The sequence below is a fragment of the Nerophis ophidion genome, linkage group LG11 (genome assembly GCF_033978795.1).
Source record: "Nerophis ophidion isolate RoL-2023_Sa linkage group LG11, RoL_Noph_v1.0, whole genome shotgun sequence".
Taxonomy (NCBI): domain Eukaryota; kingdom Metazoa; phylum Chordata; class Actinopteri; order Syngnathiformes; family Syngnathidae; genus Nerophis; species Nerophis ophidion.
Window position 1 is genome coordinate 8,791,524 of NC_084621.1, and position 23,376 is coordinate 8,814,899.

The following is a 23,376-nucleotide window of genomic DNA, read 5'->3' on the forward strand; positions in this document are numbered from 1 at the left end:
AGCCAGTCCCTGAAAATTATTTGCCAACAATAAGCCGGTCTGTGGTGCAAAAAAAGGTTGGGGACAACTGAAGTGAATACATACAGTTAACGTACCAATAGTTCATGTGAACCAAAACATTTTTTATCACAGATCTTTATCCTATGAAAATGTACTATTGTGGGGGAAATAAAACAAGCCTAAAGCTCATGTCACTTTTATTTGTTCTTCCAGAGGCAATGGCATTGACACAGAAAATAAACGCTTGCCCATTTATTTTATATTGAGGAATAAACCTTTGGTCATGACGGTTTGAATTCAAAATTCTCAACACAGATGGACAGCGCCCCTGCTGGTGCTTGCTGGAACTGCAACTACCCACAATGTTTTGGAATGACAGTTTGACACTGCATCCATGCTTAGTATCTACGAATGTTCAGTTGGCGGCGGTGGAAACAAAACAAAACAAAAAATCCAAAGGTTAAATTCAAAAATAAAACAAACTCAATATTTGTCAAATAAAAAAAAAAAATTGAAAAAATGCATTAAAAATGTACTTTATCATTTGACTTCGAAATGCAATGCTTCAGTTTTGGAAAAAAAAAAAAAAAAGCTACATTTGTATTTATACAACATTTGTCTGGAAAAAGATTGTCATGATATCCTATCAGTGTGTCAAATGAATGGAGTCTAAAGGAATGCTTCCACTTTAAGGAGAGGTTGTGTTCAATGTCAGGTGATGTACAAAATGAAAGGAGAGAAACTGGGTGATGCACATGTACAGATTAGCCAATTGCTGTAAACATAAAATGAAAAGTGACAACAGAAAATCTTCAGATGGTGTCTTCAGCCGAATGCATGCCAGGCCCATTGCCATCTTTTATTCCTGAAAAACAAGAACAAAACAATTTGAAATATGAGACAGTAAGCGGTTGTCACCTGAGCAGAGGTGGGTAGTAACGCGCTACATTTACTTGAGTAACTTTTGGGATGAATTGTACTCCTACGAGTAGTTTTTATGCAACATACTTTTACTTGAGTATATTTATAGAGAAGAAACGCTACTTTTACTCCGTTCCATTTATATACATTCAGCTCGTTACTCGCTACCGATTTTTATCAATCTGTTAATGTTTGTTTTGGTTAATGACAGAGCTTCAAAGTAGAATCCACGCATGCCTGCGTTTCACCAATCACATGCAGTCACTGGTGACGTTGGACCAATCAAACAGAGCCAGGCGGTCACATGACCCGACTTAAACAAGTTGAAAAACTTATTACCATTTAGTGGTCAATAGTACAGAATATGTACTATATGCTGTGCAATCTACTAATACAAGTTTCAATCAATTAAAAGTGTAAAGGAAAAAAAGACACTTTTTATTTCAACCGTACTTCCCGTCAAAAGCCTAAAGACTGATCGCACAGTTCCTGTCTTCACAATAAAAGCGCCGCTCCATCGCGCCTAGGCTAACAAAATAAGAGTCTCCCAAAGCCAGCGCAAACAAACTAGCAAGCTACGGAGTTTGCCGCCAATGTATTTCTTGTAAAGTGTATAAAAACGAATATGGAAGCTGGACAAATAAAATGCCAATAACCAACGACTTTCATGTGGTATTAGACAGAAAAGAAGAACTTTTTTTCTCCGCCATTTGAAAACGTGGACATTATCAGCACTATACTGTCTGATTCCAATCAATGCAAGTCATCAGAATCAGGTAAGACACCAACTTATATTCTTGTCTTCATGAAAGATAGGAATCTATATGTTAAACATGCATGTATATTCATTAAAACACCTTTAACATGTCAACAAAAACGGCAAAATAAATAAATATAAATTATATACTGTATGTGTGTGTATAAATGATATGTGTGTGTATGTAAATATGAGGTAGATCACCTCGACTTGGTCATTTATTAAGTAATTGATAAACGTTGAAAAACTTATTGGGGTGTTACCATTTAGTGGTCAATTGTACGGAATATGTACTGAACTGTACAATCTACTAATACAAGTTTCAATCAATCAATCAATCAATCAAATCAAAGAATGCCTACTGAACCTATGGTGCTGTTAAGTTATTGTGGCTCAATGTGCCATTTTCTATTTTTATTTTAATGTACTATTATTTAATATATATTATTGTTTTAGTTGCTTAAGAGATATTCCTGGCTCTGAATTTGCTCATTGCTATTTTTATGTTTTTGTGCATTATTTGTTGCCGTAATCAGGTTACTCATCAGTTACTCAGTACTTGAGTAGTTTTTTCACAACATACTTTTTACTTTTACTCAAGTAAATATTTGGGTGACTATGCCTTACTTTTACTTGAGTAATAAATCTCTAAAGTAACAGTACTCTTACTTGAGTACAATTTCTGGCTACTCTACCCACCTCTGCACCTGAGTGCTGAGCACATTTATCTTGACTTCTGTTGTGCAGACTGAAGACAGCAAGCCTTGACCTTTCAACTTTAAAACTCTGCTTAATCTTGTTGATGACATCCATTAGCACTTGTAGTAGACACTCTCCAACAACAGAAGATTACGTCCACACTAACCGACCACATTCCTATTATGCAGCTCATTTTGATTTGACAATTATTAAAATATGTGTGTGACATCATGCACAAAAGTGCCCTTTATTTGTTTTAAACTATTAGTGGCGTTTTGTACAAAGAGTGCACTTTAATTTAGTGTTGTTTGATGTCATCTTGGTGAAATCATGAACAAAAGTTGTTTTAAAATATCTCTGACAATCTTGCACTTCCTGTTTTAAAATGACATGAATGTTTGTGCCACTGCTCAATAACTGTTTAATAAATAGAGTTTTGGTCAATTGACTTAGCTGGGATTTCCTTCTATGCATGAAAGTTTCAAATATTAATGCAGTAAGAACAAGAATGTTTTAATGTAGACACAGAATCATCATACTGCCCAGGCCTACTCACAATTTACAACAAAAATGCTCTCATGGATGAATAAAATTCACATTAAGTTGATGTGTCAATCAAAGTGGCAACCTTAGTGACCGTGTGAGCAGCTTTGATTGCTCCAAAGCCACTCTACGTCACATAGCTTGATTCCCCTCTGACGGAGTCTAGTCTTGTAGTTCTTCCGTGTGGGGTGGTGCCAGACTTGTAATTCTCTTCCTAAACACTAAGGGGCAGAGTCTCCAGAAGGAGCAACCCCAGTTGTCGCTGGCTAGGTATTTGCCTTCTTAGGCAGACTGACAAACAACTAAATCATAAACATCTTTGTCTATACTGTAACTAATCATTCAGAATAATCAGTTTACCTTTAATGTATGTTTACTTATAAACCAGAGGAAAATACTTTCATGAAGATGGACTGTATAGGACACTATTATTTGCAACACTATTTGGCTGTTTGGGACATGAAACAAGAGGGACCTATCGTGTAATTGAAAATAAACAGAATCGTTTAATAACTATTTTAAGTTAATGTTAGAATAATTATGTATAAGTTATCACACAACTCTTATGCTTAAAGGCAGTTGCTATAGTTATTAGCTATTGTGCTGAAGTTGTACTTTTCTATCTGTGCAAAGGCACACAACGGGTAATCTTGCTTTGCGAGTTGTCTCGTGTCAGCAGTTTGTTTCCAGACCCTGCCTGCTGACAACCAAGGACGGACAACGAGTATCTTGGCGCAGACAGGACAGAGACAGGGCGAGATAACGAGTGTCAGCACATTGTTACATCTTGTTATATTCTTATTTTACTGTTATTTTGTTATTCCCATTGTTTTTATTCTTTTTGTAATATTTCTCTATTTTGTTTCCTTTTAAACCCCCATTATTTACTTTTTACTTTTTTTTTAATTGATCTCAACTCTGTACACTGCTGCTGGAATTTTAATTTTCCTGAAGGAACTCTCCTGAAGGAATCAATAAAGTATTATCTATCCATCTATCTATTGCCATTCTGAATAATCATCTAATGTGTTGCTTACTGGGGCTGCTTGCAGCCTCAGTGATGTTAACTAGGGACCTTCCGAATAAATAGAGGAGCACGTGGTACTGTACCTTAGAGCGTAAGGGGAAACTGTAACTGAGTGTACAGCACAATACGTCTCTCCTCATGAGTAAAATTCAACTCTGTCTCTGCTTTATTCTTTCTTCTTGTCTTGTCTAAGAGATAGTTCGGTGTTTGAACCTGACAGTTAACCACATGATATTTTTAATGTGTATGGTCACGTGTTATTGATGTTTGGCAATAAAAGTCAAAGGGAGTGTTGTACATTGTGACTTCTTCTGGACAGCAACAACAACAAGCTGAAAAACAACACATTCAGTAATCATTTTTAGAGCGCACCAAGCTATAAAGTACACAATATCGGTTTTCCTACAAATGTTTCATCACTGTTGCTTTATTTATTACAATAATGTGTGCATTCCAAACACAAAGTCTGCTCTACTGTGCTCCAGAAGCCTCCTCTGCAAAAGCTGACCGATCCCAGCTCTCTGACGCGAAGCTAGGATTTTTGGGAAGTGAAAGACTTGTGGGAAGGTACACGGGGGAAGGGGGCAAGACGGCATCGCTTAAGCAAGATACATGACGCGAGAGTATACACCAAGCTTTAGCTTTCCGTAGGAACACGTATCACTGGGTTTCACTATGTAGAGCGCTTTGAGTCACTAGAGAAAAGCGCTATATAAATCAAATTCACTTCACTACTGTTACAACATCATTAAATGTAACTTTTGCATAAAAGGGGGCCTAATTGTATCTGATTAATGTGAAAGAATGGGTTGCCAGGTGTCAAATGCTATCTCAATGAGAAATGCTTTGGAAAAAGGGGGATTTCCAGTTGTTTTATAAAGTGAACTCTGCGAGACAAAGACACATGACAAAAAACAACTTACCGCATTCATTCACGCTGCACCGAGTTTTGTGTTTTTGGGTTCATCGTTGCCATCGTAGTCGTCATCGTCCACAGAGTGAAACTCCGCCACATAAAGACTCTTATCGATGCAGCTGGGGATGGGCTTTATGTCGGTGACCAGCTGGTCCTCGATGCTCTTCAGGTTGTGGCGGTCTTCTGATGTTATCAAGTTGATGGCTAGACCGAAGTGACCAAAGCGCCCTAAAAGGAAACTAGGTTAGTATCTATGACAATATAGATGAGCTGCTTGATCTTCACCTGATCTTCCAATGCGATGCAAATAGGTCTCTGCACTTTTGGGAAAGTCAAAGTTGATGACCACATTGACCGCCTGAATGTCAATACCTCGAGTGAACAGGTCTGCAAAACAAAGCATTCTTTATAAAAGGCAATTTGAGGATAGAACACAATTAATTCCTTCATCATACCTGTGCAGACCAGATTTCTGCAAAGTCCGTTCCTGAAGTCGTGGAACACACGGTTCCTGTACTCTTGCATCATCCTGGCATGGATGTAAAAGCACGAGTAGCCCAACTGGGTGATTTTTTTGGCCAGAAGCTCCACTCTCTGAGTGGAGTTACAGAAGATGATGGACTGATTGATCTGAAGCTGTAGGAGAAACATATAGATAAATGCCTTTGAATTAAATTAAGTTAACATTACTATACACTGCCAATAGGAAACTGGTTCAATACATGTTTACCATGCAAATTTCCAATGGGTTTTCCAAAGAAAAACAAAAAATAGGTGGTCCTCCAGTTATGAGGTTCTGAGTTACATTTTGTGATTACAAACGCACTTTCATAGATTAACAAAAACATCATTCTAATCAGTTAACAAATGATACGCCTGAGCGCTAGATACATAGAGCATGCGAGGCAAAAGCATAGTCGTGTGCGCGCCACGCAGCAGTGTTGGGTGTGAGGTAGCTGCGGGTCTGCTTACTGTCAGAAAGCGACACAGACAAATCTTGGTAATATCAATTCTTAGTTCGCTTTTTGCACTTCATTAAGTCTCCCAAACGGAAAGCTACCAACTAAAAATGGTCACGAACAGCTCAGAGGGCACATATACCCACCAATATAAGCTGTGCTTTTGTTGCCAATCATTAAAAGATAAATATTAGTAATGTAGAGGCATTGTTGATTCAGTGCCGTTACAATGAGGTCTGGGAGAAGAGGAGGTTACCTTTCCAGTGCAATACTTTAAGAAAGAAGAAATGCCTGCAAGACTACCGTGTAGATAAAACAAAAGAGTAACTGGGGATCTTAGCCCTCTTTTTTATCATTATATCAATATACACACACACACACATAATATTGTGTTTGCTGCCGGTACATTTATTGTTATGGCCAGAAGTGGGTACCGTATTTTTCGGACTATAAGTCGCAGTTTTTTTCATTGTTTGGCCGGGGGTGCGACTTATGTTTGAAATTATTAAACACATTACTGTAAAATATCAAATAATATTATTTAGCTCATTCACGTAAGAGACTAAACGTATAAGATTTCCTGGGATTTAGCAATTAGGAGTGACAGATTGATTAGCAAAGGTATAGCATGTTCTATATGTTATAGCTCTTTGAATGACTCTTACCATAATATGTTAGGTTAACATACCAGGCACCTTCTCAGTTGGTTATTTATGCCTCATATAACGTACACTTATTCAGTCTGTTGTTCACTATTCCTTATTTATTTTAAATTGCCTTTCAAATGTCTATTCTTGGTGTTGGGTTTTATCAAATAAATTTTCCCAAAAAATGCGACTTATACTCCAGAACGACTTATACTCCAAAAAATACGGCAATTGGTTTTGGAGCATTATGTGTGACAGTAAGAAAAAGTTGTAAATAAATAATGATTTCAGAACAGTAGCTCACTTCGGGAGTTGTTTTTAATTCAGATTTAAGTTATCTACTGTTCATCCATCTACCCATTTTCTTCCACTTATCCAAGGGGGTTAGCCTAAGCAGAGAAGCCCAGACTTTCTTCTCCCCAGCCACTTCATCCAGCTCCTCCCCGGGGATCCAGAGAGGTTCCCGGGCTGTATTGTCTTTTTCATACTGTTTTTTTTATATGTACTCTGTGTACAGTCTGAGTGACCTAGAAATTATTTAAATAATAATAATAATAATGGATTAGATTTTATATAGCGCTTTTCTATTATTAGATACTCAAAGCGCTTACAGAGAAGTGAGAACCCATCATTCATTCACACCTGGTGGTGGTAAGCTACATTTGTAGCCACAGGTGCCCTGGGGTAGACTGACAGAAGCGAGGCTGCCAGTTTGCACCTACTGCCCCTCCGACCACCACTTTTCATTCAGACATCATTCAGTCACGGCACCAGAGGCAAGGGTGACGGCAGCGATTTGGATGTCAAGAGGCGGGGAGCGAACCTGCAACCCTCAAGTTCCTGGCACGGCCGCTCTACCCACTACGCCATACCGCCCCATTTAGGTATAAGACCTGACTTACATCACTGCCTAGCAACGGAACTGAGGACCACCTTTACATGTGCCATAAGAGAAGAGGCTGCAGTGATTATGACTCACCCTCGAAAACAGTGTATTGAGACAGTGAACCTTTTGCCTTTCAGTCACGTAAGCGTAATACTGAGTGATGCCCTTCAAGGTGAGCTCCTCCATCAGGTTGATCTCATAAGGTTTCTGCAAGTGTTTGGTCTGGAGGCAAAGGATTCACATTTTTAAATCTGATTATTCAGACTTTGAAGTTATCATCATGTCCAACTGTACCATGAATGTTTGCACACTGATGGGGAAGGTAGCAGAATAAAGCAGAATCTGCCGGTTCCTCGGGAGGAAATTGATAATCTCTTCGATGATGACCACAAAATCTTGAGAAAGGAGCTTATCTGCCTAAAAACACATACAATTTCATTGAAGGGAGCAAAAAAATGACACACTTCAATGTCAAGAAAGGTCCAATTTTACCTCATCCAGCACCATCATCTGTGCCTTTTCAAGTTTAGCCACTCCCTTCTTCATCAGGTCTAGTATTCTTCCTGGTGTAGCGATCACTACGTGCACTTTAAAAAAAAAAAAAGAAACAAGCATACACACTCAAATTAACACTTCTTTTCAATTAAGCGCAGTTATTTGTAATAACCAGGTGTGTGGCCTACAAAAGCAAACAAAAAGCAGGGTCCCTATTTAGTGCTGGATCAAAATACATTGGTCACGAGGGATGCTGGAGCCTATCTCAGCTGTTAATACATAACCTTTAATACAAAATTGCAGCTCGATATTTACACTTCTGTAATTATTCATAGCAAAGATCATATTTATTTCTCGGTCATGTATCCTATAGTTTTTTTTGGTTTGTTTTCATGAAAGGAAAAAGTAACATACAATAGTGATACATATAATAGCCATAGCGATTGTTGTGTAGTTTTGCTAAATGACTGGCCACTTGGCGAGTCCATTCCGCCATTTATTCTTTTCAGCATCACACAGTATGTAACCTATGGAAATTAGAATTACACTATAATCCAAATAGGGAAAAAAATGGAATTAGAATTATTTAAAATATTTATATATATATGCCCACATATGCGGTCCTTCTCAAGCGTCCCACTGAGGTGAGTTTTTCCTTGCCCTTATGTGGGCTCTGTACCGAGGATGTCGTTGTGGTTTGTGCAGCCCTTTGAGACACTTGTGATTTAGGGCTATATAAATAAACATTGATTGATTGATTGATATTACAGCTGCAGTAGTAGGCAATCTTGTGATGTAACATTTCTCCACAAGATGGCAGTAGCTCCATTTGAACAGCAGTCAATAGAACTGCTTCAAGCAGCTTCAGCTACCCCAGCTCTGTAAAATGTTGCTACTCAACATGTTTATTGTGGTTTTTAATCCACTCATCAGCGCTATTATCCTTCTGTTGCTGTTGTGTTGAGCTTAGGGATGCACCGAAATGAAAATTTGTGGCCGAAGCCGAAGCCGAATAAAAATTAAATGCTTGGCCGAAGGCCGAATACCGAATAATGAATGCAGTTTTTCATTATTTTTTTAATATTTCATAAATAGCCTAGAATAAATATTTAGACATGTTTTTCAAATAAAGTAATTTTTTATTGAATATTGACATTTTTTTTAATATTCAAAAAAAGCACAAAGTTTTTCATTTATATTAGGCCTTCAAACAAAACATGCATTCCAAAAAAAAAAAAAAGTGCATTAAAGTGGATAAACCCACAACAAATCAATTATTTTCCTTTTGGCAAAAGTCTGCTTAGCCACAGTAGATATGCTAATAATGTAAACAGAAGGCTCAAGTAAATCTCAATTAAGTGTGTGCTTGTAACCTCATACACTTATACAGGTAGCCTACACAACAGGCTAATAATGTAAACAGAGGCCCCACTAAATCTCAATAAGTGTGTGCTTGTAACCTCATACACTTATACAGGTAGCCTACACAACAGGCTAATAATGTAAACAGAGGCCCCACTAAATCTCAATAAGTGTGTGCTTGTAACCTCATACACTTATACAGGTACACAACATATCCCAATGTCACCGCGTCAAAAAATTGCGTCACACGCCATTATTCGGCCTTGTTTTTAACTCATTCCACCGAAGGCCGAATGTAGCTTTTTTTGCCATATTCGGTTACCGATTAATCGGTGCATCCCTAGTTGAGCTATTAATAAGCATGTGACCAAAGTCGGGTATTGCTTGTATTCCGTCAAGATGGCTATTGAACAGCAAGGAAAAGCGAAAATCTTACTGCAAAAAGCAGATACGCGCAACTAATTCAAACTATTTAATAGAATAGATCCCTCAGGTATAGATCCCTATACTTAATCAAAAAAAGATTTGTCGAGTTACATCAAGGATTACGTGTTGGTCGCGTTCCCAGACATATCAAACTATTGTGCTCCAGACACCATTTTACACAACAAAACAGATGGAAACTTGGAAAAGCATGGCAGTGTACAACTTAATCGTGTGGCTGGGTCAAGGAAATTGGTATTAAGATAGTGCCAGATAAATATGCATCACCTTTACTCAGGTAAGGTTGCGTTTCATGTTCTACCGCCATGTTGGTTGCTGTTGCACGCGCCGTTAACGAGTCGCATGTTTTTCCCCGTCTTAATAAAAATATAACTATAGATGTCAACATTGTGTATGTACTGAAAGCTTCATTTAGGATTGTTGCCTTTGGCAAATGCTTAACTCTTTTGGGTTTTGCTATTTATTTAGACCTGCCAAGTTGGTACTTAAAAAAAAACAATTTATATATATATATCTCAACCACGGTGTCTCCACAAACTACAATGGCGGACATGTGCACATTTTCAAAACATATGCAGATCCCAAATACACATGAGCAGGCACCAGAAGGTAAGAAAAGTTGATTTTGAATAATTTTGCAGAACAAAACGCCAGGTAATAGGTCTGTTAATAAGTGCTATTTTGCGGTCCTTATACACACACACCATAATAAAACCAGTATGTTGAATCACAGTACGTCCGACTACGGTAGACGTAATGCTCAGGCAATCCATTAAGCTGTGCAAGCTTAGCTTACCAAAGTCGTACTAAAATATTTTGACAGTTTTTTGAGCGCCGTGTGTAATGTTCTATATTCTCAATGGAACATTTAAAGTTTTGGTGTTGTTTACTGGTATCATCTTGCAGTCTACACATAACTATTATGTGTGACTGCCATGTCAAACTTATCATTACAGCATGTACCAAATAAATTGGCAACAGGGATTATTCCGTACATTAGGCTGTGAAGCGCACATACAATTTTGGCGAAAATGAAAGTATTTCAAGTGTGCCTTATATTCCGGAAAATACAGTACACATATATGCATATACACATATATATTGTTGTTATTAATTTAGTTAGAATGCATTTATTCTGACACTATATAAGTGTGTGTCAATTTCATTTTCATTAGTTTTTATGAGTCCCCTTTTTTAAAGTATATTTGAGTACTGTACTATTTATTTGTGTTGTCAGCCTGACCTAAGCCTTGATATCATTTGAAAAGGTTTATCTTGTTAAACTGTGAGTAGGTTGGATATAATTATTATTGAATATAATTGAAATCAAGAGTAAGATGATTAATTAACTTACAATATTTGAGTGGTCCTCGGGCCCTTATGTTGAGGAAAAATGGGGCCCTGGGGACAAAAAGGTTAAGAACCCCTGGCTTATATTGCACTTCAAGTTATTTTCATATAATTCAAATGCCAAATATGTCGTTAGTATTTAATGGACAAAAGGGTTTTACAAAATAAATGGATGACAAAGTTACTTGTCTTGTCTTATCTTTTTTTGCTGCTCTGGAAAATGATCCGATGGGTGACTCAAAACCGTGATATGATCCGAATCAGGATTTTTTTGATCCATTACACTTCTACTCATTAGCTATGCCAATAAGTGACAATGCACCGCTTGATGGAGTATTATTATGGTGTGTGTATAAGGTGAGACGTTGTTTCGCAACATTATGCAAAATCAACTTTTCTTACCTTCTGGTACCTGCTGATTTGTTTTGGGATATGCATAAGTCATTAAAATGCGCGTGTGTGCGCCTTTGTAGTCGATTAGCTTCTTATTTTTCTCTATCTTCTTGTTATTGGACATTCATCCTCCGCTGTTGCCATTTCTAATATAAAGTAGTGTAAAGTTCTTACTTATATCTGTCAGTAAACTCGCCATGAAAGCTGCAACATACCGGTGTAGTGAGTTTACTTAATTCACCCAAGGAACTTTAGTAATTAGAGAGTTCCGGTCGGACGGCTTTTCACGAGACACGAACTTTTGTAATTAGAGAGTTCCGGTCGGACGGCTTTTCACGAGACACGAACTTTAGTAATTAGAGAGTTCCGGTCGGACGGCTTTTCACGAGACACATTTCTGCAGTTGTTGTTGTTGTTATACTAGTAAACCACGGGTGAGGAGATGCAGCTCCGTTTTTGATTAAAGTCTGAAAGTCATAACAATTAGCTACATCTTTTGACACTTTTTCCACTCCCGTCCTTGCATGCTACACCGCTACAACTAAGATGACGGGAAAAAGACGCTGCCAAAAGGTGAGCAACGTAAAGCAGACCGCCCACAAAAAGGTGCATCCTGAAGCAACTGTCAGAAAGTGACTTGAAGATGGTCTGTAAAACATCTATGCAACATTTTGACCAAAGAACCACCAATACATGTTATGTAGACCACAAGGAAGTGTTTACAATTTAGAAAAAAAAAAATAATATGACCCCTTTAATGCGTCCTATAATCTGGTGCGCCTTTTGTATGGATAAAACCTGACTAAACCCGCTCATCAGCAGTGCGCTTTATAATCCGGTGCGCCCTATGGTCCGGAAAACACGGTACACAAACAAATGCCTTCCTATAAAAAACTCAAGCAATTGTTAGAAATACCTGTGTCGTCTAAGCGCATGATGTCATCCCTTAGATTGGTTCCCCCGGTGGTAGCCATCACCTTGACTCCGCCGAGGTGCTTGCTGAGCTGAATGCTTATCTGGCTCATCTGCAGCGCCAATTCTCTGGTGGGCACTACTACTAATGCTGGATTGAGACACAAGTGGGAGGGCTGATGAAATGTGAGGGTTGATGACATGTGTGGAGAAGGTTAGTCCAGGTTCACCATTTTTTTTTTTTTTTTTTTTTAAGACCTGAGCTGAAGAGAGGGAAACACACTGACCTTGAATGTGATCCTTCCTCAGGTCTATCCTTTCCAAGAGAGGAATGAGGTAGGCTCCACTTTTTCCTGTTCCGTTTTTCGCCCGAGCCAGGATATCTCTGCCCGACAAGGCGATGGGGATGCTTTCCTCCTATGAGGTCATTTAATACCATGAGTTACAGTCCATCCACAAAATATTCACTGTGCTTCACTTTTTCAACATGTTATGTTACAGCCTAATTCCAAATTCATGTTTATCCTCAAAATTTTACAGACAATACTCTATAACGGGTCGGGAACCTTTTTGGCTGAGGGAGCTAAAAAGCCAAATATTTTGAAATATATTTCCGTAAGAGCCATATAATATTTTTTTTAACACTAAACACAACTAAACGCGTGCATTTTAAAGTAAAACCAACATTTCTAGAGTATAATAGGTCTCTTATTCTTTGTAATAACATTGTTATTCTGAAGCTAACTGTGGAGGGGGCGTGGCCTGCGGGCCTGCATCGACAGGTGCGTAGATGGCCCACCTGGGCCTTGTTATCTGATCACCTGTCGCTCTGTTATAAGCAGCAGCCAGGAGGAGAGATGGGGTTGGGGCTGGAAATACAATTGCTGGAAAACAACTGAGAGATTTATTGAAAAATAAAACAATATTGTAACCCTGAAACAGGCTCTCATGTCGGTGCTTTGGGGTCTGAAGAACCCCCAGGAGGGCAAGCCCCACACTAACCAATTATAAATAAATAACTTCTTACCATTGACGCAATTTCTTGAACCGGTGTGGTAGGAAACAGATGGACGGATTAAAAATGCATGAGAATAATTGATATTTTGAACATTATTTTTAACACTGTGATTACAAATGGAATTATTCATTACTTATTGTGTTAAGCAACGTCAGCTCAGATTTATCAGAGAGCCAGATGCAGTCATCAAAAGAGCCACATCTGGCTCTAGAGCCATAGGTTCCCTACCCCTGCTCTATAATGACCAAGTGAACGTTTTTTCTTCAATTTTGCATATGTATTAAAAAGAAAAACTGTCATACATAAATATTCACAGCCTTTGCTCAATACTTGGCAGCAATTACAGCCTTAAATCTGTTTGAATAACAATGCCACAAGCATGGCACACCTATTTTTGGGCAGTTTCGCACATTCCTCTTTGCCACACTATTGATCTTTTGAAATTAATTCCAATATCTAATCCAGGGTGTACCCTGCCTTCCGCCCAAATGCAGCTGGGATAGGATGCAGCCCCCCGCAACCCCAAAAAGGACCACGGATGAAATGGTTGTCAAAAATGACGCATTTTCAAAGAAATACTAAAGCATGGTAATTAGAGATCGGAATTGATAGAGTGGGCAGCACGGTGTAAAACGGATTAGTGTGTCTGCCTCACAATACGAAGGTCCTGAGTAATCAGGGTTCAATCCCGTACTCGGGATCATTCTGTGTGGAGTTTGCATGTTCTCCCCGTGACTGCGTGGGTTCCCTCCGGTACTCCGGCTTCCTCCCACCTCCAAAGACATGCACCTGGGGATAAGTTGATTGGCAACACTAAATTGGCCCTAGTGTGTGAATGTGAGTGTGAGTGTGAATGTTGTCCCCGCCTTCCGTCCGATTGTAGCTGAGATAAGCACCAGTGCCCCCCGCGACCCCAAAGGGAATAAGCGGTAGAAAATGGATGGAACTGATAGGGTATTTACAAATCCGATTCCATTTTAGATTTTGCCTAACAATTTGGTTCTTCGTCGATTCTCACCAGGATAAAAAGGTTAAAAACAGATTGATTAGCATCAGTTTTGTTTAGTGTAGAAAAAACCTAAGTGTACAAACTCAATTTAAGAGGCCCCTAGCCTCGATGGGGTGCCAGGTTTCTCCATAAAAAAACAATATTTTGAAAACAACTATTGTATAAAAATGTAAGTGTATTTTATTGTTGGAGTAAACAAAACAAATATGAGCGCACCACTCAAAAGTACCGTAAGTAAAACTACTACCGCCAGTGACAATTACAGGCCATTCAAGTCCAATGGAACTGTGCAATTTGCATTGTGCAATCCTGTAACCATAAACTATGAACATGAATCATTTTGCAGAAAAACAAGCATACCTGCTTTTTCAGGAACGACAGGCTATTTTTCAGACTAATTACGCTTAGGAGGCGTGGAGCCTCTCAGTCAGACGCTGTCTCATGTATGGCATGAGCATAATTAATTTCACCTTTCTAGTAATAGCAGCTATTATAATAAAGCACTTTGCTGGATTTTGTACCTTACCTGCAGTAATGACAGCAGACAACGCGCTACGTTTTCGCTGCTGGTAGAGATTCGCTTCACGCTCGGACAGGATTGAAAACGCTCTATTCCAACGTTATCTCATGCCGTGTGCACTAATGTTTCTTGTTGTATTTCCTCTCTTTGATGAAATATCAATTGCAAGTTGCTCTGTTTCCACGTTTCCAGTGAGGGTTGGACTCCGCCAAGGCTGCCCTTTGTCACAGATTCTGTTCATAACTTTTATGGACTGAATTTCTAGGCGGAGTCAAGGTGTTGAGGGGGTTCCGGTTTGGTGGCCGCGGGATTAAGTCTCTGCTTTTTGCAGATGATGTGGTCCTGATGGCTTCATCTGGCTGGGCTCATCAGCTCTCACTGGATCGGTTCGCAGCAGAGTGTGAAGCGACCGGAATGAGAATCAGCACCTCCAAGTCAGAGTCCATGGTTCTCGACCAGAAAAGGGTGGAGTGCCATCTCCGAGTTGGGGAGGAGACCCTGCCCCAAGTGGAGGAGTTCAAGTACCTCAGAGTCTTGTTCACGAGTGAGGGAAAAGTTGATCGTGAGATCGACAGGCAGATCGGTGCGGAGTCTTCAGTAAAGCGGACGCTGTATCAATCTGTTGTGGTGAAGAAGGAGCTGAGCCAGAAGGCAAAGCTCTCAATTTACCGGTCGATCTACGTTCCCATCCTCACCTATGGTCATGAGCTTTGGGTCATGACCAAAAGGATAAGATCAAGGGTACAAGCGGCCGAAATGAGTTTCCTCCGCCGGGTGGTGGGTCTCTCCCTTAGAGATAGGGTGAGAAGCTCTGTCATCCGGGAGGAGCTCAAAGTTAAGCCACTGCTCCTTCACATCGAGAGGAACCAGATGAGTTGGTTCGGGCATCTGGTCAGGATGCCACCCGAACGCCTCCCGAAGGAAGTGTTTAGGGCACGTCCAACCGGTAGGAGGCCACGGGGAAGACCCAGGACACGTTGGGAAGACTATGTCTCCCAGCTGGCCTGGGAACGCCTCGGGATCCCCAGGGAAGAGCTGGACGAAGTGGCCGGGGAGAGGGAAGTGTGGGCTTCCCTGCTTAGGCTGCTGCCCCCGCGACCCGACCTCGGATAAGCGGAAGAAGATGGACGGAAGTTGCTCTGTTGTCATCCTCACTCGAGAACAGCTTTCCAGCTTGTACACTGTGCCTTGTGACGTCATACTTGCCCACAGTAACTGATAAGGGAGTGGATAAAAAATTAGTCAGAGGATTCGAAACCGTGGGAACTGGTTTTTGATTCCCATTCCCAATGGTAACTGGTTAGAGATGACCTTAAAGGGTCCCTTTTATGCAAAACCAACTTTTGTTACCTATTGGTACTTGTGTATTTTGGATCTGCATAAATCCTGATCTCCATATATGGTTGAGGTTTACCCAAAGAGCATTGCCATTGTAGTCCGACATTTTTTTTTCCCTCTGTCCTCTTGTTGTGGGGCAGACTGGCTCGTACATGCAGATGCATCCTCCACTGTTGCCTTTTCTCATACAAAAAAGCGTATAGTCCTAACTTATATCTGTCAGTAGCGCTAAAAACTACAAGGATGACGAGTAGAAGACTCACTCAAAGTGGAGGCACGTAAATAAGACCCCCCAACAAAACGCTGCATCCTGAAGAGGCGGTAAGAAAGCGGTATAAAGATGGTCTGTAAAACATAATCTATGCTCAATTTTGACCAAAGGACCACCATTACATGTTAAGTAAACTGGAAGAAGGATACATATTGAACAGACATATTGACTTGAATAAACACGGAAAGAGTCCACCGGCGTGGCAATTATGTCCCGCGTCCTGTGGAAATCCGGGGTAAGTCTAAGTCAATATATACAGAACTTTGTATTGCCACAGTTATATACCGTATTTTTCGGAGTATATGTATAAGTAGCACCTGCCGAAAATGCACAATAAAGAAGGAAAAAAACATAAGTCGCACTGGAGTATAAGTCGCATTTTTGGGGGAAATTTATTTGATAAAACCCAACACAAAGAATAGACATTTGAAAGGCAATTTAAAATAAAGAATAGTGAACAACAGGCTGAATAAGTGTACGTTATATGAGGCATAAATAACCAACTGAGGAGGTGCCTGCTATGTTAACGTAACATATTATGGTAAGAGTCATTCAAACAACTATAACATATAGAACATGCTATACGTTTACCAAACAATCTGTCACTCCTAATTGCTAAATCCCATGAAATCTTATACGTCTAGTCTCTTACGTGAATGAGCTACATAATATTATTTGATATTTTACTGTAATGTGTTAATAATTTCACACATAAGTCGCACCCCCGGCCAAACTCTGAAAAAAACTGCGACTTATAGTCCGAAAAATACAGTACACACAATAAAATTGCTTTGAGTTCTTGTTAATTAACGTATTATTTTTCACCAAATTTTTCCAAACTCCAACTAACAAAACAAACAAGTTAAACACAACTAATATCCACTCCTTCAAAAAATCCCCTTAGTATACCCACAAAAAATACAGAGATTTTGCATAGAAATGTACCTGGACAGGAGAGGGCTTCTCCCATCCCATTTCAAAGATCCCCATGAGGAGTTCCCTCTTAAGGCAGTAGTCTTCAAATTCGTTTCCCTTGGTGGAGGTCACATCCTGGCATTGACAAAGTAGAAAACACACAGACAGCATTAAAAACGTGAATAAATTGTACTTATTATTGATGACTGATGCTGTAAATTGATATACTGTCGATACAGAATACAATGTTTCCTTTTGATGTAATTGATGTGGCGACACCCCACGGCAAAATCACAGTCGCCACGCCCTAATATCGTTTTGTACAAATTAAAGTAGTGCAACATATTGTAGCCACCAGAATAAGTCACAAAGTCAGACGCTATTATTATATTTTATAGCCAATTGTATGATAACAACCATCCCAATTCCAACAGATTTTACCTCCAGTACTAAAACATTGTTTCGGTGCTTCGCTGGACACAGAGTGACACTTCCTCATTCTTTGCCAAATCACTTTCAGGAACGGACGATGCGTTTAAAGACCATGAGAAAATGAACATCAAATCAAAACCACACGAACATAAAACATTACCACCAGCTGGTTGTTACAGTATGAATGGATGTACCGAAAAGTCGCCTGGCAAAAAAAAAAAACTTTGATCACCGAAAACAGCGCTGCCGAAACCGGACATTGTGACGAAGTAAAGTAAACAATACGCAACGGATTCTCTGGTGAGTCGTCAGCATGTTTGCTGTGTGGATTTAACTTGAATATATCGCAGATAGCGATCATAAACATGTACAAATATTAAGAGGAACGTGGCGGCTTTTTAAGGAGAGTAAGTCCATCTGGTGCAGCAGCACGAAACAAGTGTGACGTCATGCTCGCTGCAGCTTGACACCCAAAATTTGAAAATTTCTCAACAAAGTACAATAAGCAGCAACAATAAAAAAAATATAGCAAAGCTATATAATATAAACATATGTTGATACTAATTAATATCACCATCCATCCATCCATTTTTTACCGATTGTGAATTATGGGAATGTGAATTATATTTATATAGCGCTTTTCTCTAGTGACTCAAAGCGCTTTACATAGTGAAACCCAATGTCTAAGTTACATTTAAACCAGTGTGGGTGGCACTGGGAGCACGTGGGTAAAGTGTCTTGCCCAAGGACACAACGGCAGTGACTAGGATGGCGGAAGCGGAAATTGAACCTGCAACCCTCAAGTTGCTGGCACGGCCATTCTACCAACCGAGCTATACCGCCCGGTTGTCCCTTTAAGGGTCGCTGGAGCATATCTCAGCTGCGTTCGAGCGGAAGGCGGGGTACACCCTGGACAAGTTGCCACCTCATCGCAGTTAATATCACCAATTTGTTTTAAATATATATATATATACGTGTATGTATACATTTGTTTAGCCTTTTCAAATAATTTTCATTTAATTTAGCAAATTATACGATGATGTCACTGTAACCACACCCCCACTGCCACAGGTATTTTGGCAATCTAGGGGAAACTCTGGTATTTTTACTGCTTTAAAACCAGGAAATTCCCCATTGCGAGACGAAAGCTTCTCCAATTTTCTTCCTACTATTTCTCAAAAAAGTAATGTGGCTTTATATTTCCAAAACACAAAGTTGTTTTTTTTAATAAGAGCAAATAGGGCTACTTTACCGATGTTTTCATTCGGTTGTCTTTTGGAGGAAGTTCTAGGCACTTTTTCCAGTCATCCCCAAACCTAGGAAATGCAACAACAAAAAAACAATGAATCCAAAAGATTAATTATTCTATTATGATATTTGCCATACTATACTTGAAATGTATATTATTTATCTAACAGTAACCTGTAAAGTGGAACAATTAAGTATGTCACATCTTGAATAAAAGGACATAGGAGGATAGATGTCTTACTTGATGCCCCTGCTACTCTGAGGAATACTGGTCCTGTTTGAGGGCAGCTGCTGCCCACTGAATCCCGACTGTGGAGGAGCCCCGACAAGCTTGGTCAGTTCTCCGTGTTGCCCATTCGCTGGTTTGTTTAAGGCCAACATCGTTGCAGGGTTTGCTGTGCTTGCCGTAGCCATGTCGCCAATGTTCTCCACAGCAAGATTTGTGTCCCTGATCGCTGAAGTAGTAGTAGAAACTAAAATAATAAAACTGCACTGCTCTTTTTCGCTTGTGTTTTAAGGAATATCTGGCAACAGGACCCTTGAAAAGAAGAGCCCTGCGTGTGAATTAAGTTTATTTACAAGGTAACTCTCCCAAAAAAAAGGAGAAATTAACATTCATATGAATAAATAAATGACCGGACACACACTAAAGTTTCACTTAGGGTGTCAATCTAAAAAGTCATCTTATCTTTACCAAAAAAATGTTAAATGTTGTATGTTAGACTTTGATGTTATACATTAGGTAAACCTGATTTCTCTTTTTGGTTTGCACTGCTCTGGTTTAGTTTTGAATGATTCCACCTGGACTCTATTTCTTGCTTATTTGTTGAGGAGTCTGGAAGGTGCTTCAAATCCAGGTAATCTGTAATATGACACACAAAAACAAAAGAAATCACAAAGCAATTAATAAAAATTGAGATATATATATATATATGTCTTTATATATATATATATATATACACACACACACACACACACACACACGCACACACGCACACACGCACACACACAGTGGGGCAAGTGCGTGTTTATTTTGCTGAATGAGACACCCAGAATGTACATGAAAATAAAGAATGTGGGGTTTACAATATTAACTATGAACGATAAAACACTGAATATGAATGTCACCCCCCCTCTCGATCGACATATGTTTTATATGTGTGTGTGTGTGTGACGCAGTTGGGAAAGTGGCTGTGCCAGCATACTAAGGGTTCCTGGTTCAATCCCCACATTCTACCATACTAGTCACGTCCATTGTATCCTTGAGCAAGACACTTCACCTTTGCTCCTGATGGGTGCTGGTTGGCGCGTTGCATGGCAGCTCCCTCCATCAGTGTGTGAATGTGTGTGTGAATGGGTGAATGTGGAAATAGTGTCAAAGCACTTTGAGTTCCTTAAAAATGTAGAAAACCGCTATACAAGTACAACCCATTTACAATACTTACAATGGGGCAAAAAAGTATCGATTGTGCAAGTTCTCCCACTTCAAATGATGACAGAGGTCTGTAATTTTCATCATAGGTACACTTCAACTGTGAGAGACAGAATGTGAAAAAAAAATCCAGGAATTGACATTGTAGGAATTTTAAAGAATTTATTTGTAAATTATGGTGGAAAATAAGTATTTGGTCAACCATTCAAAGCTCTCACTGATGGAAGGAGGTTTTGGCTCAAAATCTCACGATACATGGCCCCATTCAATCTTTCCTTAACACGGATCAATCGTCCTGTCCCCTTAGCAGAAAAACAGCCCCAAAGCATGATGTTTCCACCCCCATGCTTCACAGTAGGTGTGGTGTTCTTGGGATGCAACTCAGTATTCTTCTTCCTCCAAACACGACGAGTTGAGTTTATACCAAAATGGATACATGGATGATACAGCAGAGGATTGGGAGAATGTCATGTGGTCAGATGAAACCAAAATAAAACTTTTTGGTATAAACTCAACTCGTCGTGTTTGGAGGAAGAAGAATACTGAGTTGCATCCCAAGAACACCATACCTACTGTGAAGCTTTGGGGCTGTTTTTGATTGATCCGTGGTAAGGAAAGAATGAATGGGGCTATGTATTTTGAGATTTTGAGCCAAAAACTCCTTCCATCAGTGAGAGCTTTGAATGGTTGACCAAATACTTATTTCCACCATAATTTACAAATAAATTCTTTAAAATTCCTGGATTTTTTCCCCACATTCTGTCTCTCACAGTTGAAGTGTACCTATGATGAAAATTACAGACTTCTGTCATCATTTTAAGTGGGAGAACTTGCGCAATCGGTGCCTGACTAAATACTTTTTTTGCCCCACTGTATGTCTTTTTGAGATGCTACCTCAGTAGGAGCATTTAAGTCTTATCTTAAAACTCATTTGTATACTCTCGTCTTTGAATAGGACCCCTTTTTAGACCAGTTGATCTGCGGTTTCTTTTCTTTTTCTCCTCAGTCCCACTCTCCCTTGTGGAGGGGGTCCGGTCCGGTGGCCATGGATGAAGTACTGGCTGTCCAGAGTCGGGACCCAGGATGGACCGCTCGCTTGGGGACATCTCAGCGCTGCTGATCCGCCTCAGCTTGGGATGGTTTCCTGCTGGCTTCACTTTGGACGGGACACTCGCTACTATATTGGATCCACTTTGGACTGGACTCTCACGGTTATGTTGGATCCACTATGGATTGGACTTTCACAATATCATGTTAGACCCCGCTCGACATCCATTGCTTTCGGTCCCCTGGGGGTGAGGGGGTGCCCACATATGCAGTCCTCTCCAAGGTTTCTCATAGTCATCATTGTCGACGTCCCACTAGAGTGAGTTTTTCCTTGCCCTTATGTAGGCTCTAAAAAGGATGTTGTGGTTTGTGCAGCCCTTTGACACACTTGTGATTGAGGGCTACATAAATAAACATTGATTGATTGACTTTGATGTCGTGCTAATGCCAACATTAATTGACGTCGCACACACAAAACAATAAGGAAGTTTGAACATTGACCCCAGATAAAAGCAAAGTGAAGCAGCGTGCGTTAATAATGTAACAAAACACGAGTGAAAGTGAACAAATCTCCACCATTAACAATACATTGTGCAAAAACTTTTAACGTAAAAATGCGTCTTCAAGCTTCCAGCTTGCGTGCGAACCGCGACGACGACCTCCGGCCTTGTTTGGGTGGAGAAGTTCAGTCCGCGTCATTAATCCCGAAAAAAATTATGTGAGGAAACTTTAAAGTTTGTAACTTTTAGCGGCGACTTCTGCTAGCTAACAACAGTTAGCATGCTATGCTAACTAGCTCGCCCGAGTTCGCTCATCTTACCTGAAGTTTGCTACATCTATGCGATGAGTATTTCCAGCTGCGTTACGGTTTAACGTTACGCGCGTAACGTTTCACTGTGTTTTTACGTGGGGGGGGAAAGTTGTCGTCTTTTTTTTTTTGTTTAAAGAAATCCACAAGCGTTATTAATAACACTCTTTTGTCTCTTCTTTCAAATTATTGACAATTCAACATGGCCGTGCGCTCGCTTTTGGATTGGTCCGTTACCCGGAAGGCGGGGCTACAGTTGACCAATCAGGTGACGGCTTTCAAATTTTAAGCTTTTACATCAGGGGTGTCGAAGTCAATCAATCAATCAATCAATGTTTACTTATATAGCCCTAAATCACTAGTGTCTCAAAGGGCTGCACAAACCACTACCACATCCTCGGTAGGCCCACATAAGGGCAAGGAAAACTCACACCCAGTGGGACGTCGGTGACAATGATGACTATGGGAAACCTTGGAGAGGAGGAAAGCAATGGATGTCGAGCGGGTCTAACATGATACTGTGAAAGTTCAATCCATAATGGATCCAACACAGTCGCGAGAGTCCAGTCCAAAGTGGATTTAGACTGGGGGCCACATGGAGAAACATCTATATATGTACAAAATATATATATCTATATATGGACAAAATATATAGATTTTACCAGTCCAGCCCAAAGTGGCCCGGACTGGTAAAATCGCAGCACAATAACTTAAAAATAAAGACAACTTCAGATTGTTTTCTTTGTTTAAAAATAGAACCAACACAAATGTACAAACTATTATGTTGTTGTTGTTTTTTTACACTTACATGTTGCTATTGTTGATCGTTTATTTGTTGTTATTTATATTTTCTGAATACATTATGCGATAATGTTCATCAGTCAACTCATTGGTGTGTATCAAGATATTACAATTATATCAAAATCAAATTAAGGATGTTATTTATGTAGTTTGATCATTTTCCTCGACTGGTGCACTAATATCATGCGGGTTTTTTGTACATATATTAGATTGGATTAGATAGTAC

At 39.7% G+C, this 23,376-nt stretch overlaps 1 protein-coding gene across 1 annotated transcript; it reads right to left on the bottom strand.

Annotated features, from left to right (window-relative positions):
* Nucleotides 1-180: 180 nt before the first annotated feature.
* Nucleotides 181-22,570, bottom strand: LOC133561626 (probable ATP-dependent RNA helicase ddx6). Its single transcript, XM_061915037.1, has 13 exons — nucleotides 22,362-22,570; nucleotides 19,304-19,924; nucleotides 19,067-19,130; nucleotides 17,413-17,517; nucleotides 12,599-12,728; nucleotides 12,316-12,462; nucleotides 7,848-7,942; nucleotides 7,650-7,772; nucleotides 7,449-7,577; nucleotides 5,319-5,499; nucleotides 5,149-5,250; nucleotides 4,871-5,091; nucleotides 181-865 (listed from the first exon to the last, which is right to left on the bottom strand). Exons 2-12 carry the CDS (start codon nucleotides 19,474-19,476, stop codon nucleotides 4,880-4,882), a joined length of 1,461 nt encoding a protein of 486 aa, XP_061771021.1. The 5' UTR covers nucleotides 19,477-19,924; nucleotides 22,362-22,570; the 3' UTR covers nucleotides 181-865; nucleotides 4,871-4,879.
* Between the last annotated feature and the right edge of the window lie 806 nt (nucleotides 22,571-23,376).

Coding starts and splice junctions, on each gene's coding strand:
- LOC133561626 (XM_061915037.1), bottom strand. CDS start 19,476: ATGGCTACGGCAAGCACAGCAAACCCTGCAACGATGTTGGCCTTAAAC. Junction 17,518..19,066: donor ACAACCGAATGAAAACATCG/GTAAAGTAGCCC, acceptor TGTCAATGCCAG/GATGTGACCTCCACCAAGGG. Junction 7,943..12,315: donor CATGCGCTTAGACGACACAG/GTATTTCTAACA, acceptor TTTTTTTTAAAG/TGCACGTAGTGATCGCTACA.